Source organism: Ochotona princeps, chromosome 13 (genome assembly GCF_030435755.1).
Source record: "Ochotona princeps isolate mOchPri1 chromosome 13, mOchPri1.hap1, whole genome shotgun sequence".
Classification (NCBI taxonomy): domain Eukaryota; kingdom Metazoa; phylum Chordata; class Mammalia; order Lagomorpha; family Ochotonidae; genus Ochotona; species Ochotona princeps.
The window spans coordinates 58,086,982-58,105,104 of NC_080844.1; the positions used below are offsets into that span (position 1 = coordinate 58,086,982).

Sequence of the window (18,123 nt, forward strand, 5' to 3'; positions counted from 1 at the left end):
TGACCACCAGGATGCGCTTTAGCAGGAACCTGGAAGCAGAAGTAGCGCCAGGACTTGAATCTTGGCACCCTAATATGGGATGTGGGAATTCCAAGCAGTGTCTTGACGTCTTTCCCAACACCCCTCAACTATCTTTTTTTTTTTTAAAGATTTATTTATTATTATTGGAAAGCCAGATATACAGAGAGAAGGAGAGACAGAGAGGAAGATCTTCCATCCAATGATTCACTCCCCAAGTGAGTGCAACGACCGGTGCTGTGCCAGTCTGAAGCTGGGAACCTGGAACTTCTTCCAGGTCTCCCACGTGGGTGCAGGGTCCCAAAGCATTGGGCCGTCTTCAACTGCTTTCCCAGGCCACAAGCAGCGAGCTGGATGGGAAATGGAGCTGCCGGGATTAGAACCGGTGCCCATATGGGATCCCGGGGCATTCAAGGCGAGGACTTTAGTCGCTAGGCCACGCCGCCGGGCCCAACTATCTTTTTCTAAACTTGGCACCATAGAAGCCTGTTCCCCACGATCTGTGTCTGCCTTCTTGGTATCCTACAGCCCATCAGTGAATGCATGACCACCATCCAGGAATTCATTAAACCAGTTCTTACCTGCACTGGACACTCAGGTGGCCTCAGCATTTTTCTGTTACACACGGCTCTGGCTGGGCACACCTGGGCCTACACCTGGGCACACAGTGTAGATCTGCAGGGGAATCTTGATGCAGGAATAGATGTCCTGGAGATAATGGGGTTTTCAATTAGGGTACTTACTTTCAAACTGTTCTGGAGAGTGCCCCTATTTAAATAATCACTCAGAATAGTCTCAGGTCAAACTCTTCTCTTTTCACCATGGTGAATTCTCTCCAGAAGCCACAGATGGGGAAGCCTGGGGAGGGGAGGGACGCCGCAGGTGCAGCCGGCGCTGCCAGCTCATGTGATTGTCACGGTCACTCCTGCTCATCTCTCACATTACTGTGCTTTTTGTTATGCTTTATTTATACCACCAGACACAAGCAGCCTTGTATCTTGTTCCTGTCACTACTTTTATTCAGTTTCTTGGCATTTCTCTCAGGGCTTTATTAGATATTTCTTGTTCTGGCTCCTAAAATTTCTATCGGCTGCATCCTGAGGATTTAGCTGTGTTCAGGAGATGATCAGACAGGAATGGAGGGCAGTAGGAGAATGCGCAAGGTCCCAGGGTGCTCACTGCACCCTCCCCGTTCACACGGCTGCTTGAGGATTCTGGGAAGGAACTATCCCTGCCCAGCACTCCCCACTGGCACTACCCTGTGCTGACCTGGGGGAGTTTATTTCTCTGGGAAGGTGCTTGGGGAATTCTGCATTGCTTGCCTTGAAGCCCAGGGCCCGAGCTGCCTATAATTGGGGTTTTGTTTACCTTTTTGAAACACTGGACTCTGGTCCAAACACTCACACATTTTTATCACAAGCAACCTGGGGACTTTGAGCAGTCTGACCTAAATCACTCTTAAACTCGGGCACCTGAAAGCAGGCCCAGGAAGCAAGTGTGTAGCAGGGACCCTGGGGTGGGGGCGGGTAAAAACCACAAACACGTATCCCCGAGGGTCCCAAGTGAGATGCAGGCTCCTGTGCCGCCCAGGTTGGGGAAGGGCTAGTGGCTGTTTCGCGACTAAGCTGCATCCTGAGGCTTGAACCACTGTGTCTGGGCCTCAACATTTTGTGTTAGTTGTGGGAAGGATGCCAGAGGTGATGCCTTCCCTAGCAAAATGGGGGCTGGTTGTTGGTAAAGCCATTGTCGGGATCCTAATCCAGAATGCAGAATCCACCTTCCGTGATCTTTCGTGGCTTGAGACCGGGCAAGACACTAGAGTTGAGAGACATGAGCCTATGGGAGTCTTCATGCTTCATCAGCTGTGTACTGTGAGTAAGGCTACTCACATTGTTCAATACAGTTCAGCAGAATCAGGACGTGAAATCAGTGTTGGATGCAATGCTGCACTCACTGCTGTTCCTGATGAGTTCCTCAGTGAATGATCTGCATGGGTCTAAAACTATGGGGCCAGAGGTAATTTTGTCCAGGCCAGAGGATACGAGCAGTGTCTGTTGGTAGTTGAGGGCATGGCTGGGGATGCCCATGGATGCTGGTAGACATCACCACAGTGCAAGTTCTGAGCCCTACCTACTCACCTCCCCAGACCTACAAATAATGACCTGGCCCTGGATACCCTGGTCCAAGAGCCTGTTTACCAGCTACTCGGTTCTCACATGTTGCCAAGAGGCACCAGGACATTGTCACTGGGCTCTCTAGAAATGTAGATTTCCAGGTCATTTCCCAATGAGTGAAGAAAAATGAAAATGACATTTTTTTTACAAAAGAAAACAATGTTTATTAGGATATTCTGGGCTGAGGGATGGACAAAAGGACTGTGCCCACTCTACCGAGCTTGAGCCGCTGGCTAACAGAAAACGCAGACATCACAAAGCCTCTTTTGGAATCCAAATACAGAACCTTGTACTTCCACATGCAGCTGTTCTGCAGGTGTTGGCAGAAAGCACACTGCAAAACCAGCTGTGAGGAAGCGGTGTGGGGCTCAGGAGAAGTACGGCGTCCTCACGGGCACCGATGCACTAGATGATCAGAGACACGCATCCTCTTCTGCAGGGGAAAGCTCGGTTAACACAGGCTAGGCCGTGGGGACCCGCGGGAGCGGCTCATCCGCCAGCTCGCCCAGAGAGAGGCTTCTCAAGGAAGCTCACTCCACCCCTCACTCAGGACAGAAGGCTAAAAATATGCCAGGGCTCAGAGCGCGGCGTCCCTCCCACCAGTGGTGTTAACCTGTATGAAACAGAATCAGGAGAAGATGAGACATACCCTCGGGGTAAAAGTGAAAAATGCAACAGCATCCAAAAGTGTACAAGAAAAAAAATTCCACATCCTAAATCTCACACAGCTTCTCAGCAGGAGGTGGATTAAGCAGAGAAAATAATTTCAATATCAAGGGATAACACACAGGAGACAAGGAAACTCTTTAAAAGCAAACTCAGAGGCAAAAAGTGCTTCCCTCCACTCCCTGAGGGGGAAGGATGGGAGAAGCAGAGAGAGGATGGATAATTAGGAGAACTGTAAGGCCCTGGACTTCAGGGTTCTGAAACTTTTCCTTCAGTCCTCTGAGGGCAACTGGCTAGTTCTGAATCCAGGAACAACCACCATCAGGGCCTGAGTACAGGTAGACCAAGGCCAGTAAGGTAGGGCAGTCTGGTCCGGTGCTGTGGTAGGGGTTCTTTCTTGGTTGCTTTTCAGAAATGTCTTCAGCTGAGGCAAGAAAGAAAAACTGGGGATTGAGTGCACTTGGCATTCCAGGAGTTTAATGCTGGAGCATGCAGCCCTCTATCTCACACACACAGAGCACTAAGTCAGTGCAGCCTTGCACATTCCTTCACCTGAAGGCCCAGAACACCCTCACCGGTATCTGTAAGTCAGCCTAGTTGGCCCCAGGTGATCAACCCAACTCCTTGGGATTTGTAACAGCAGCAGGTTCCTGCACCCAGAGCGTCCACTGGCCTTCCCAATTCCCCTCCCACTGCAGCCTACTCTCCTGATCTCTGACAGTTGGTGAGCTGCAGGGACAAGCTCGGCTATTTGAACAAGTGCTGCTGTCTCAGCCCTCACTATAGCAATGGCAGTGCCACTTCTGCCTCCTCAGCAGGGCTGGTACCTGACAGCTGTGACCACTCTGCTGGTGTGCCCAGTTATAGCCCACTGAGGCCCAGAGCAGGGACCCCCTGGGTTCTCTAAGCTGGTCGTTCAGACTCAGGCTGAACATGGTTTCTCTGCCTTCTCCACTGAGGGTGCACAGGGCTTTCCTATTAAGCACATGTGTACAGAAAATGACTCTTGGAGACTGTACTTGAAAAACAGGTGCATGGACTACTTATAAAGATGAGCATCTTCTCTAAGTTGTTGTCAGAGCACCCCCTCTCCTCGAGCTGCTCTGAAGGGAACTTCAGCTACAGATGTTGGTTCATCCAGTAACAACCCTTGTTCAAGAAACAGGCTCGACTGAGAAGCACCTGACTTGACTTCTCAAGATCTGGCTCAAGAGGACGTTCCCTCCCAGAGTGGTCTGGGATAAGTGGAGTGGCCCATCTACCCCGTCAGCAGGCAGTGCAGGCAGCAGCATGAGGCCTCGGCGGACCCGGGAGCTGACATCTTGCCAAGCCCACCCCACGCTGCATCCTATCTGTTGTGGTAGATCTGCTGAGGTGCTGGGACAGCTGGTTGGGTTGAGCTCCCTCCCCCTGGGTGGAGTGCTGGTTTTTCATCTCTCAGCAGGTTTCTTAGACTGTCCCAGGTGTCCTTTCATAATCTGAGGACAAATTAATGGCAGCAGCTCCATGCCAGTAGGTGTGAGGCTTAGCACAAAACAGTGTGAAGCCCTCCAATGCACCCAATCGGTGTTAAGTAGCGAGTATGGGCCATGCCTTCTGGTGAGGCAGGCAGGTGTACAAAGATGGCAGACCCGAGAGAGGGGCTGGTGATTCAGCCTGTTATTTCTCAGCTATCTCCTGCCTTCCCCACAAGCCCAAAGTGGAGTGGGTGGGAAAATGAAGCCTGAGATAGAGAAGAAAACAGATTCTATCTGCTATTGATATTCCTATTGTGCTTGGCAGCTGCCCTTGAACAAAAACAAATTCCCTATGGCAGTGGAACAAGATGCTGATATCGGCACCTGCCAGAGGCAGACAGCCCAAGTCACAGCTGTACTGGTCAAATGAGCTTGCAGACCTCATGGGGTTGGGCCCTGATGATCTCTGCAGGCGATTTACTTAAATAGGGTTTGTGTGCCTTCTCCGACCCTCTGGGCCGGGTCTCAGAACCAACAGAAGTACAGCTGGTGCATGCTGCTGATTGACAGTCCAAGCGTTGACTCTGGGAGGATAAGGGATTTCTGGCAAAGATGTGGTATACAGTGAACCCCAAAGCTGAGAAGAGTGGGTTCTGGAGGTATAGGGAGGGAGGAAGATCATCTTCAGACTCTAGTTCCTGGGGGGCTGCTCTCTTAGACAAAACAGGTGCTGTATGGAAAAGCAGTTTGAGGACCAAATTTAGAGTGATGAGGATGAAGACTTGATGGGCAGAGGACCTGGGAAATGCACAGGCAACAAAGAATGAGGGAGGCGGAACAAGAACAGAGTCGGTCAATGTCTTCCAACAAGGAACCTTGGGGAATGAAATGCCCCACAGGATGCATCCCAGCTGGAGACGGTGGCGAGACCGAGAGTTAAGGCTTCTGCTGTGAAACTTTTTAATTCTCATGAATATAATGCAACAACACTATGACTGCTTGAGAAAAAAAGCACTGTCACAGTCAGCAGTGGAGAGAGGGGCACACGAGACAGGTTATCTGAGGGATCAGAGCACACTGGACCTCCTACGGGCATCCAACACAACCCCCAGATGTTCAGTTCAGCAATCTGTAGGAAGATATTCCATCTATTATCTCTGCTTTCTTTGTAAGAGAACCTCTGGCTAGTTTGTTAGAAGTTGCCTCTTCGGGTCATCAGCCGAATGCATGACATGTGTGGGCCTCTTGTACCAGGATTGTGTCTCAGCATTCTCCAAGCTTGCCACGGATGCGCCTTTCTGTTGTCACAGTGCCTGTGCCAGGGCAATCCCCTCCAGTCTGTTGGCACTGCTTCCGGGTCTGGAAAAGAAGGGTCTGACCTATTGTCATTTTCTTTAGCCAAGAGAAGCAGCAAGAGCATCCAGGGTCGCAGAGCTGAGACTCCAGGAGTTGGAGAAGCAGAGCATGGGAATTGCTGTATGCTGCCCTTTCCTGGCTCAGTTTGACTCAAATGACTCGTACATGTCTAACGCTATGAATGAAAACTTATTTTCCAAAAGACAGCTCCACCGAGGCCACTGTTTTGTAAATAACAGAAATCGTTTTAATGGTGGGTTCTAAGAAAAGAATTTGCTAATTACATAAACTCCCACTGCTCTTACGTTTCTTTTCCCAAGCACTTTGCATGGACTCAAAAATGCATCCGCTCTCCCACTTTCCTAATTCAGCAGATGGAGTGTTTGGGAGTGTCTGATACACAGGAGGAGGCACGTGACAAATGAGGCGCAGCTGGAAGCTCCGGACCCTTGGAACGGGAGCAAGGCAGCAGACGTGGCACAGACCAACTCAGGCCCTGGGGCCCACAAGGAGTCCTGTCCTATCTGATGACCTCACAGCCACAACTTGTAAGACACTTCAAAAAACTTCATTAAAACCATGTTATCACATTCTAGAAACACTTTGCTACACTGAATGAAAAAATAATGCATGGAATTCTCACTGTAGAATTATCCTGTTAGAGGCTTGGGGAAAAAAATCAGAAATGGGAAAATACTCATTCAGCATTCTGAGTCCCTTCTCTACATTGTGCGCTTCTTCTTCTTGTGCTCTATTGAACGACACTCCAATGCAAACGACACTCAACATCAAAGTGGAAGGAGCTTGCTTCTCCTCACCTGAGCGCCATCGCCTCTCTCCAGGAGGGTGTGACTGCACTCAAGCCGAGGGCGCTGGTCTGTGGTCTAACTGCACTTTTTTGTTTCTTCAGAGTCAATGAGGTGCATCCTGCCAAGAGGCTGAACTAGCACGAGATGGCTCTCATACTCGCTGGTCTCCCAGATGAGGGACAAACTCCCAGAGGAAGTCAGGTAAGGCGGCCATTACTGGCCTGCGCCAGTTTGGGGACGAATGATGGTGTTTTGAGGGTGTTAACAGGAGAACCTTCTAGATGGGAGAACTGCTGGCTGCGCTCAGTTCTGTACAATATCTTAAAACATGTTGTCCCTGCACAAGATGCTCCCTGTTCACTTAAACAGCAATTTATTTTCAAATGGAGAATTTGATAACTTATTTCTGAAGAAAAATGATCTTTGACAGATGAGGCTTTTCAAAATGAATGTGTTGAATATCCATGCATTCTTTGCTAAAGACTTTCCATTTCCTCTTTGGTCATCTGAAGCTACTCAGAGCTGCCGCTACTGCAGAAGGAATCAATAGCTCTCTACAGTGGATCAGACCCGGACCCACGCATAATTAGCCAAGTGTAGACAGATACACCTTAAAACAACACGCTGTGTAACAGGCCCTCATGGATGACTGGCATTTCCCATATTTTGAGATTTAATGTGTTTATTCAGTCTTTCTGGAATTTTTTGTTAATCAAATACAGTGGGGTGTCTGATGAATTTCCTTTAAGCACTTGGACATGAAAAAAGTCGATAGTGAGTATTACACATTTGTGTTTATTAACATTGGGGTATAAATGTACTTCAAACACCAAGAGCGCTTAAAGACTGCCTTTATCTTGGATCTCAGATTCCCTCCCCCCCCGCGATGTGACTAATCTTTCAAGGCAAACACCATCGGGTAAAGGGGGTTGGTGAGAAATGTGCACCATGAATTGCTTCCTCTAGCCCCCCACCAGGTGGGGTGAAAGCTACCTCTCCACAGCCCTCCAACCCGAAGCATCTCCTCTTTCCCTCAACGTAGCACAATCATGGCCACCGGCCCCGGGCAGCTATAGTCTTGTCACCTACACGCGGCTCCCAAGACGCACTGTACATCTGTTCTCTCCGGGAACAATGAAGTGCAGGTAACAAAGTCAGTTGCCTTTTTCATTGGAGTTCTGTCCTCGCCTGCGCCAACACAGGCCATGATTGCTAACTGCTTCCTCTCATTTCTGTGCAGTCGGCCACCACCTGCTGCAGAAGGCAGAGACCAGGACGCAAGCAGATCTTTCTTGACCTCCAGCCCCAGCTGCTCCCAACAGTGGCCAGGACATCACACAGTCAAGTTCAAAGACAATCCTTGGGAACAGAACTATGTGCTCAGGTATGGATCACTTTACAAGGGAAGGCAGCGGTCCCTATCCCCGTCCAACCCAAGTGCGGACCCTGCCCACGGGAAGGCTGCCGTGAGATGCTGTGGACAGTTTGCCAACTGCCATGGTCATCTCCCAGGGGCGTGCCTGTGCATGCGGATGCCCTGGTTCCTGCCGCTCACCTGCAAGCTTGCAGCTGCATCGCGAGGCCCATCTAAGCCTGCTTTTGAAGCTGTGTTTGTTGAGTGAATACTGGAGCTAACTTATGAGAGCAAAACAAGCTCCACATAGTTTGTATTAAACCATCAGTAAAAAAAAAAAAAGACAATATAATTACATTGAAAATACAGAAAGCCAAGAGTTGACATCTAAGTACGAAAGCTGGTTTGTCTACACATACCCTCGTGAATGTCAAGATTACTAGAGTGACGTCTCAGCTACGCTCGACACCTGCTCCTTCCAGGGCTGCTCAGGTAAGGCTTAGGAGAGTGAGCGAGGGGCTGTGCGGCTGCACGCCTGCTCTGCCTCCGTGTTGACTAAGACAGATACGACACTGGCATGTGGCAGCTGCTTTTGTCATTTGGCAGGCAAATGCAGAACTGTTGAGTACATAAATGTTAGCACAGAACATGTTAGTACATATAAAAAAGTGAACGTTGGCAGAAGCTTGTTTCCACAAAGTCCATCCTTCGGGAGAATCTGCTGTTTGTAACAAAAAAAAGCTTGTCATCGCTAACGGGCTGCAGTTTATCTCACCGGAACTCAGCCACTGCCAGTAGCACCCCCTTCTCCAGTCAGCACAGGCCAGAGGAAAAACTGTTCAGCTCATCACCATCTGAACAACACGGCCCAGGTTACTGTACCATCAGATGCACAAACCGGCTCTTTACAAGACAGCATGCCCCAAAGCTGCCTTTGTTGGGACTGTAGCGTTGCACCAAGTTCTCTGCAAAAGCCCCCGGAGCATCACAGGAAGCCGTCTTGAAAGTTAAAAAAAAAAAGGTAAAAAGAAAAACAAAACAAAAACACAAAGCTCCAGTCAGATGGAACTGGTTTCTCAACTGGGCTCCTAAAACTGGGATTTTAGGTATACAAGAGGACAAGAAACTGAGAACTCGGTTTTTGTCTTTTTACATGTCCATATTTCTTTCTTTAGATGCAGCTATGACGCTTCTGCCAAAGACAGAGAGAACAGGGCGGTCAGCAGCAGGCCCAGCAGTGGGCTCAGACCACAGCGTGGAGGAGCAGCCAGCGATCTCGTGGTTATGTGGCTGGAAGCACCAGCCAGACCATCCTTTTCATAATCACGCTGTAAGAAAGAACGTTTTCATTACCATCACTCGCTGAGTGCATCCCTCCTGCCACAGCCCAGGTCAGGTGCGCCCTTCCCCCCCATGCTCCACTCCAGCTGCCTGAGCCACCCACCCAAACTAAATCAATATCTGCCCGTTGAGGTTTCAGGTCACTGAGGTGGGAGTCTGAGAAGGAACCAGGCACCTGAGTGAGATTCAGATACTTCCTCTGGCTGCTCAAGGCTTGCTGCTTGTCCCTCCATGATCGGTAACCAGAACTCATCTCGGGGGGGAGGAATATGTGCCCTCAGGTGTCCCTAACCTTCCACAGTGGAGCACGTTGCTCCCAGTACTGAGGCTGAGAGAGGGCTGCTCACTGCCCTTACTTCCACAGCAGGGGACAAGCAGAACTAGTTCAGAACAATTCTTGTGAGGAGAGATAGGTCACAGAGTGTCAGAAAGACCAGGCACCAGCCAGTTCAACTTCAGACTCCCCACGAGTCAGAGAAAGCAGGAGCCTCACCCTGCCCCTCAGAGAGCCAACCCAGCCTGCAGGGCTCTCCTTCCCCAGACAGACTCCCCTGCCCCAGCACCAACACTGGGTCCCACACGATGAGCTACGATCACCCTACCCCAGGCGAAAGGGTCCCTCTCTATGGCTGTGAGCTGGACCTGCCCAATCTGCCTTTGGTTCGCTGAGGGTCAGAGGGACGATGGACAGTGAAGACCTGGCAAGTGACAAGAGCTGGTGTGCACTGCTTCTTTGCCAGGTGACTTCACAGGACTTTAAGCTCAGCATCTTTCAGCATCAGGGCTGCGCTGAAGTCTCATACTTAGTTAACGACTGTGTGCTGGATCCAGAGGCTGCGCCTTGCGCCAAGGGCAGGTGCTCATGGAGCCGGCTTAGCCTTCACTGTCTCTGAACACTTTCTGTCCCATCCCTCCCCAGGGGCCCAGAGACGTAAAAACAAACACAGCTTACATCAGAAAGGCAGAGGTGTGTGCTGCCTGAAACGTTGGATTTCAACTTCTGTGCCTGGAGAAAGACCAGAAAGTAAGACTCAAACATAACAGAAGAGCAATTACTGGCGTTCCATTAATCAGTGTCCAAAACAGTACTATCCAATAAATACAGGAGTCACAAGGGTGAGCCTCTTGCATAATGCACAATTGTTTGGTAGCCACCTAATCGAGAGAGCATGGGAAGGAAATTTCATAATGCATGTATCCCAGTCTATTTGCATTTCAACATAGGATCAATATGAACAATTTTAATAAGAATTTTGTTAGAATTTGAAGATTTAACATTAACAAAAAAACTATCAACACTTCAACTAGTAACTATGGGAGCCAATCATGGCTTCCAGGTCTTTGTTTCTTAATGCAAGGCCCAAAGGTTAATACGTAAGTGTTGGAATAATCAAGGGGCCTAGTAGGGTAGAGATTAAAGTAGTATACCAGGGGGATGTATCAAATCAAATCTCAAATCACCTTTTCATCTGTTCTCGTTCTTTTTCTCTTAGCTAGGCCTTCTCATACTTTGGCCATCGATTCTTCACTATCCCTGAATGATCAGCGTAGACCAGGTAGCTTCACCAGGAACCAAAGACCCTAACTGCCTATCATCCCGTCTGACTCCTCACACTTCCAAACAGAGGAATGAACCCCAACTGCTTTTAGGGAAAAAGGGACACTGTCGTCCACTCTTGGCTACTTCATGCAGAGGGGGTGCCGTTGAGTTACAGCAGCAGTAGGGGGTCCATCTAGTGGTTCCTGATAGAAGGTAGAAGTCATCAGGTGTTCGATGTACATCCTGGCACTTGAAAGGTTTCTCTTTATTGAAGTCTAGATAACAAAACATAACATAGTTCTAACTCTTCCCAACCTAGCAGGTTGTGAGTTTGGTTAGAAATTCCAGTTTGAATACGAGAGCTCCAGAACTTAGATGTAAAAGAATTGTTAGGTTTCAACCTTTGTCAGAGTAAACATTAGTTTAAGACTATGGACTAGATTTGTCAGTTTAAGTTAACTCCTTTAAGTCTCAAATTTTGGAACATATGAAACTTCTTCTGAGCTGCATAAAATTGGTAACCTAGATCAATCTGAAGGCACAGTAACATTGCAAGGATTAGCATAAAACATCAGGAATGAAGAACCTCAGTTTCAAAATCCCAAGCATTTGCTCATGGCTCATTGCTACTAAGAAACTGTAAGCTTGCAGGCCAAAAGACCTATGTGACCTTCAGCACTGATCGGCCCCAATTCTTATGAATCAAGGCCCACCTAAGTCGGGTTATCTCACAGGTGGCTCCAAGTAATTAAGTGGGTGCTTACCTTAGTTGCCAGGGGCCTGGGCTGTCCAGCCAAGATAGGTAGGGAGTGTGTGCTATTTCCCCTCACCTTGCAGGCTATTGTGAATTTCCCCTTTTCAAGCTATCGTGGACTGCCCCTTTAAAAACCCTATGAATGTGCTGTTCAGGGCCACACTTCTGGTAAGCGGTGTTGGTCCCGACTGGCCGGCTGGCCGGTCAATCAGCCATCTGCCTGCTCTCAACCAAGAACCCAGGCTCGGATGTGCTGAGCTTTAATAAACCATCCTTGTGCGCTTGAAAAAAAAAAAAAAAGACTTCAATTAAGACCTGCCCTGTTTCAAAGGCCCAAGAGCTACAGGGAGGGTGAGGGGGTGTTATGGGATAGCAAGTAAAGGCAATTACTGTGACACTGGCACACCCTATGGGTACTGGTTTGTGCCCCAGCAGCTCTAATTCTGACCCAGCTTCCTCTAATGGCCTGGGAAGAGCAGCAAAAGATGGCCCTTTGTCCTCTGCCACCCAGCAGGGGGACTCAGCTGAAGTTCTGGGTTCCTGGCTTCAACTTGGCCCAGTGTTGTCTGTTAAAGCCATCTGAGAATTGATCCAGTGGGTGGAAAATCTGCCACTATGACTTTCCAAACTTTTCACAAACAAAACAGACCTACCTGTGGCTTTTGTAGAGGGCAGTAAGGCAGGACTAGATCACTACAAGAGAAAGTTTTGCTTATTTGATTATATTTTTGGGTGCCAATTTTGGGAAATGCTTTCGTCTACTTTAAAATGTTGCAGTGCCAATTCCTACCTGTGGGCAGGTATCCTGGGGCAGTGACTCCTGAATCAAGGAGAGGGCAGCCAGCTGTGTGGATGGCATTAGATGGTTACTGGCCTACAGTAAGACACTTGCAACTCCCTAAGGAGGACTGTGGCTGAAATGATAGCATGTCCATCCCCCCAAAACTTCTTACCCTCACACTGCTCAGAAGAAATCACACCTCTGCCTACGTTTCCATAATGCCAGCTGTGAATATGAAATAGAAACCTTTAACCAGATATCGAGAGTAAGACACTGGGAGGCAGTGGTCACTACATGTTACATGAAAGGAGATCAGAGGGAAAATCAGATCGAGGGATTGAACCTGACTCACAAGCCTACTTCTCATCTATATTAATAGCGACTGGGTCCGCTGCACTGTCCCCTCCAGAGAACAGTGTAGAACTGCACTTGTTTTATTTCTGTTCTTGACTGGAAGTGTGCCCAGACACCCAAATGGCCCTAAAATGTCACATTCTGCCTCTTCTTTTCTGAACCATACTCTATAAAAGGCATCAACTTGCTAAGATCATTTGTGTAACAAAGGCATTGACTAAAGTGCCCAGGGGAAGAGGCATGACCTCCAGCCTGGGGCACAGTGGTTTCAGAGCTCATGGTCAAGTTGTCCCTCAGTATCCTGGACCACAGAGGCCCCTGAGGCTCAGCAGACCATGCAGGTCTTTTCCTGATATTGTTTGGTGTTATTAGCACCCTCAGGCAATTTCAGTCACTTTAGCACCATCTATAACCCTTACTGGTGTTGCTCAGTCATGCCAGGAACTGCTAAAGCACTAGTTAGCTTAGTACTAGAACTGGTATAATGCCACCTTTACTACAGGACAGGAAAGGGGCTTCCAGAAACACACTGGAAAAGGTCTCTACCTTCACATATCTTCCTAAGTGGCCATCACCAAGGGTTACATGAGGCACACACGATTTTACAAACCTTGTGCATTGGAACGAATTCCTAGATTGCTTCTCTTGGAAATGGTTGGAACCAAGATTCTATCACAGAAAATGCATCTGCTAAACTTCAACTCTGAAGTCACAGGTTATGGTATCTTCAATGTGGCCAACCTTTTAGCCTCTCTAAGCAAAAGAGACAACTTCTGGCCTTGCGTCAGTGCAGCTCCTGGGCTTGCCCAAAGCTGGGGCAGCAGCCCCTGAACTCATCTTGCCAAGAAGCCCTTTTGATTGGCATACCTTAATGGGTGGCCGAGTGTTGTGGGCTGAGGAGTTGATTTACATTCCTTAAGCTGAGCACTCAGGAATCGGGCCTACTGCAGTAGCACCTAACATTTGCAGACTCATTGGCGTCCTATTGTCCTGTTGATGGGCTTGCAGGAAAGAGGAGATAATATAGTAATAAAGAGGCTTGTGGAGAGACGGCTCCCAGCACTTCTAACACCATCATGGTCTCCGTGTGTCGGTGCTTTTCGCTCGGACATTCGCCGTGCCTACTATGCCGGCTCAGCTAGCCGCGACAGCCGAGTCCAGGTCAGAAGCAGCAACCAGGCCCCCGAGGATACTCTGGGAAAATGCCAGCCTTCCGCCCATCACACACACTGGCCACTGCAGAGTTTTAGCTGTTCACAGCCAGGTCTATGAATACTCTGCTTGCACAATGGGCTTGCAGACAAACTTTGCCTGAGACAACTGGGTGATCAGCAAACTGCCATGCTGCCGACAGAGCGCATCTGCCCTGAGGGTCCACCTAAACCCAGCAGGAGCCAGCACAGGGCAGTCTCACAGGTGGAGGGCAATGTTCAGGGGTACTGAAATGGCAGGTGGCATAGGGGTAACAATTGAAGGATTGCACAGTGATATGAAAGCTTTAAAATTTTCTTTCCAAATGAGGTACAGGCCAGAGAAGGTCTGCTGCCTGGTCTGGATGGCACTCACCACAGATGGAAGATGGGCCGTCAGGGCAGCCTGTGTCCCGACAATGTGTGCCGCAGGTGGAGGGGCGGGCCCTGGACTCAGACCCGGATGCTGCTGGCTGCATACATGTTTCTGAGCCATGTCCCCAGCACATGCCCTCAGTAACACCTGGCAGTTTGGAAGCTAACTGTGCGGAGCCGAGTGCACTTATAGCCCACGTTAGAAGCTGACAGACCTGTTATATCCACACTTCAAAGGCTTTGTTTCCTGAACATTTCTGAAAACCTCAGCAAGCTATCCCCATCCTGTAAGGAGGAGCAATAAGGGCAAAGATGCAATCTCAGGGCTTCAACCTCACTGCCCTCCAATGACTGTCAAACTACTGGCACACTTGGCCAAAGAAAACCAACTCTGGAGACTGTGCAAGGCCTACAGAAGTTAGACCCTGGAGGATCACTCACGCCTCATGGCTGGGTTACAATGGAGTGTGTGCACAGGGCTCTGTCCTTGATCGACTCTGTAAATGAGGAGACACGCAGGACCCAACACGGCCTGCAGACTGTCCCTACCCATCTGGACACCAAACCCCTGTGCTATCTTAACAAGAAACAAGAATGTCTTCCATTTGGTCTAAGAGTCTACCCGAATCACTGTCACAGTATGTTGATAAACGGAATCACTCTCTTAAGGAAAGTGTGCGCATTGTAATTGCTAATTTGAACCCACACTTTGGGAGAAGGGCACCATGCTCAGCTGTCAGACTCAGCGCCACCACAGGACCTTGTGGTCTGTATCTTCAGAATGGCAAAACAGGCGGTACATTGGAGAAGCCTGGGCCCCCACCTTCCCCACATTCTAGAATACCAAGGAAGCCTGTTGTTGAGACAGTTCACCTTCCTTTGTCCTGCTAGCAGCTGTTCTCATGTTATAAAATGGTCATTGGCCATAATCCACAAATCCAGGCACGTCACATAACAATTTCTGGGGCATTGTGCAGCCGGGCCTTGCCGGTCCCCCGCACCAGAGGGTTACTGGATGCACTGATGCTGTTAACCTCGATTACCCGGAGTCAGAGCAGTGCCTCTCCTGCTTTTGACTCGAGTGATTAGCACTTGGAAAGCTGGCCCTGGTGGCAAGGGCTTCCCTGTGCAGAACACACACAGACGCTTTACACTTCGCAGGCCAGCCCCCACACTCAGCAGGTTCTCCGTGGCTGTGGGGACAGGCCAGGCCTGTGAGCAGCACGGTTGCCATTTCTGGGATCAGGGGCTTCAAAGCACACCCCACCGGAAGGCTGGCCTCTGCTGCCCTGGACTCCATATCAGCAGAGAACTCAGTATTTCATCTCAGGCTTTTAGGCAGCTGTCAGCCAGCGGGACATGGAACACTTCTCTGCTCTCTTCCATGCACACAGAAAACCATTTTCTGCTCTACCTCTATCAACAGTAAAACCAGAGGAAGCTGCCCAATCCAATAGCAACAGACTGTCCAGGCTGCAGCCAACGAGTCATAATTAATGAGGCTCTGGTTCTTTTCTCCCTTGCTTTACTGATTAGAGAGATTTGCTATATTAGGAACCTGTTTGCTTAATGACAGAATACAAGCAATAAACAGAGAAATACACAGACTGTAAAACGCAATCAACTTTGCTCTGCAGCGCTCACTAAGTACCTCGCGGCATCTATCACACTTGTCAATACTGGTTTATTAGCATACGAGGCTCCTCTGCAGCACAAATTGGACCTCTGCGAGGGGAAGCCACTGCACGAGTTCTTCCTAAAATAGTCCAGAAGCAAAAGTCTGGAACTGAAAGCCATTCCTCAGCTGAAATCTGTGCTTCTGATGCATTTTCTCATAAGACAAAACAGAGGAAGGAGCTTGTGCGCCCAATTCCGGGGATAACCGAGCAGAACCACTTGCCTTAGAGTTTGCATTTTTCACAGTGTGCTTTAATCAAATTCACCTGATTATAGGCTTTTTACAGGGAGTACTTACTATACGACAATTCTATTATGGACTTGATGCATATTTGCCCTAAGTAATTTCTGCACATTAAAAGACATAATAAAACCCAGGGAAAAGCCGCCGCCTGAAAGTGAATCTGAGCTAAGCTGGGCTGGTCCATCTTCTACACTTGGCAGCGTTTCAGGTTTGGTTGACTGCTACGAGCATGGTAAAGTTTTTAGTGCCAGTTTAGTCACAAGAAGTCAGCATGTCCACAATCCCTGCCATGTCTGCTTTGAAACTTACCTTCCTGGTAAGTAACTTACCATGCCCTTAAACTTGGTAACACGGCTGGTAGTCCCTGATCTGAATCACATGCAGCGAGGTCAGCTGTGGCAAGCAAGAGCACACATCAACAAAAGGCCAGCTTGGAGCTCTGGGATTGGGGGGACACAGAAGGGATCTGCTTGCCCCCAGCCAGATTCTGCTGAGATCTCTTCAACCTGGCTCAATCCAGGGAGGACACAGAGCCGCGATCAGAGCTGAGGGAGCTGGGGCCTTCCTGAAATTGGATGGTGATGGTCCCTGGGTGGGTTCCCTCCTGGGTGGCAGCCTCCTCTATCTGTTCTTCTCAAAGACACTTTGATCTGAGTTGCCTGAATCTTAGCCAAAGGGTTTTCATTACATTAAGCTCTAAAAAGGCCATGTAAAGATATTTCACTCAGCACCAGCCTCAGGAAGTCTGAGTGGTGCCAACCTGCGTTAGTCTGGGTTGTGTCAGTCTGGTCAGCGGACAAGGGTGGGCTCCTGGGGGTTTGTACTTTCTCCCTTACCCAGAAGGTAAAAAAATTAACAACTAGGTTTGTAGGTTCCCACCCAGACTGGGATGTGTTTACATGAGGCCAGTGAACCATAGCAAAGCTCGACTGGGATAGAGGTTGTAGCCTTGAAGGGGAGTTGGAACACATCCTAGAATCTAAAAGGCCTTAGAAGCCTCACATCCAGCTGAGCACTAAGCTTGGCCAGAAACACTCTTTCCATACCTGGTCGGAGGTGGGACCATGATGGTCAGTTATCACTTAGGAGGGGCGCATGTATATGCATCTCTAATTTCAAATCTTACTGATCTTTGGATCCATGACCAAATTCACCTTTTTGAAAGAGACCACGGTAGGGCACTCCCTTGCTGTGTTCACATAAACTAAACATGTGATTCATGCTCGGTAATCCCTAGTTCATCTCTAGAACAGAGGCAACGCTTGTTTGACACCCACAGAAGTTGTCTCACCCATATCTAATCCAAAGGGTTTTTTAAAGGATTTTTTTTCAATATATGCAACTGAATTTTCATTGAATTAACTATGCCATTTAATAGCCCTAATGTTAATCATTTGCACAATACTTAATTAGATGACCGAAGCAAAGTATCAAACACAACCAACACACACACAATCTGAGAACAAACACACTTGACTCCGTAAGCCTGTGTTCTCCACATGGGGAAAGAGATGGGCACAGACGGGCAGAAGGGACACCTGCCTGCCTTGCATGTCACATGGACCTTGTGCCACGAAGCAGTCTGAAGAACAACGGACAGGCTGGCCCCTATGCCAAGCATTCACTGCAGCTTAGGAGCGCATCAGGTTCCGGCTTGGCTGATATGTATGACAAAAAGGAACACAGATGAGGGGGAAGTGGTTCTAAATCTGCCTTTTCAATCATTAACTTGATTCTAACCATCCTTCCCTTCTGTCTACATTATAAGGCTGTTGTGAGACTCCAAGGCAAGACTCTATATGGCTGGCCTTTTCATATTCAAGTTGCTGTTGACAATTTCTCAGACTCTCTGGATCTCTGGTCAATTATGGATGGCGGGAAGGGTGGGGGAAATGCAGAACTCTAGGCTAATTTGGCTTGTGAACACTATTTTGAAGGGAACCAGCTCATGGTCTTCTATGACCCATTGGGTTTAAAAACAGATATAATGAAAGAGATGCAGTAAGATATATCCACACGCCTCCATTAGCTAA

The 18,123-nt window shown here is 48.7% G+C and overlaps 1 protein-coding gene across 2 annotated transcripts in view; it reads right to left on the reverse strand.

The window, feature by feature from the left end:
- Window positions 1–8,970: 8,970 nt before the first annotated feature.
- GFRA1 (GDNF family receptor alpha 1) overlaps window positions 8,971–18,123 on the reverse strand; it is a 195,513-nt gene continuing 186,360 nt past the window's right edge. For both annotated transcript variants that reach the window (XM_004579794.2, XM_004579795.3), the window contains 2 exons: window positions 10,128–10,181; window positions 8,971–9,162 (listed from right to left, as the gene is read on the reverse strand). In XM_004579794.2, coding sequence (XP_004579851.1) covers window positions 9,016–9,162; window positions 10,128–10,181 — 201 coding nt within the window. In that variant the 3' untranslated portion in view covers window positions 8,971–9,015. The remainder of the gene's footprint in view (window positions 9,163–10,127; window positions 10,182–18,123) is intronic.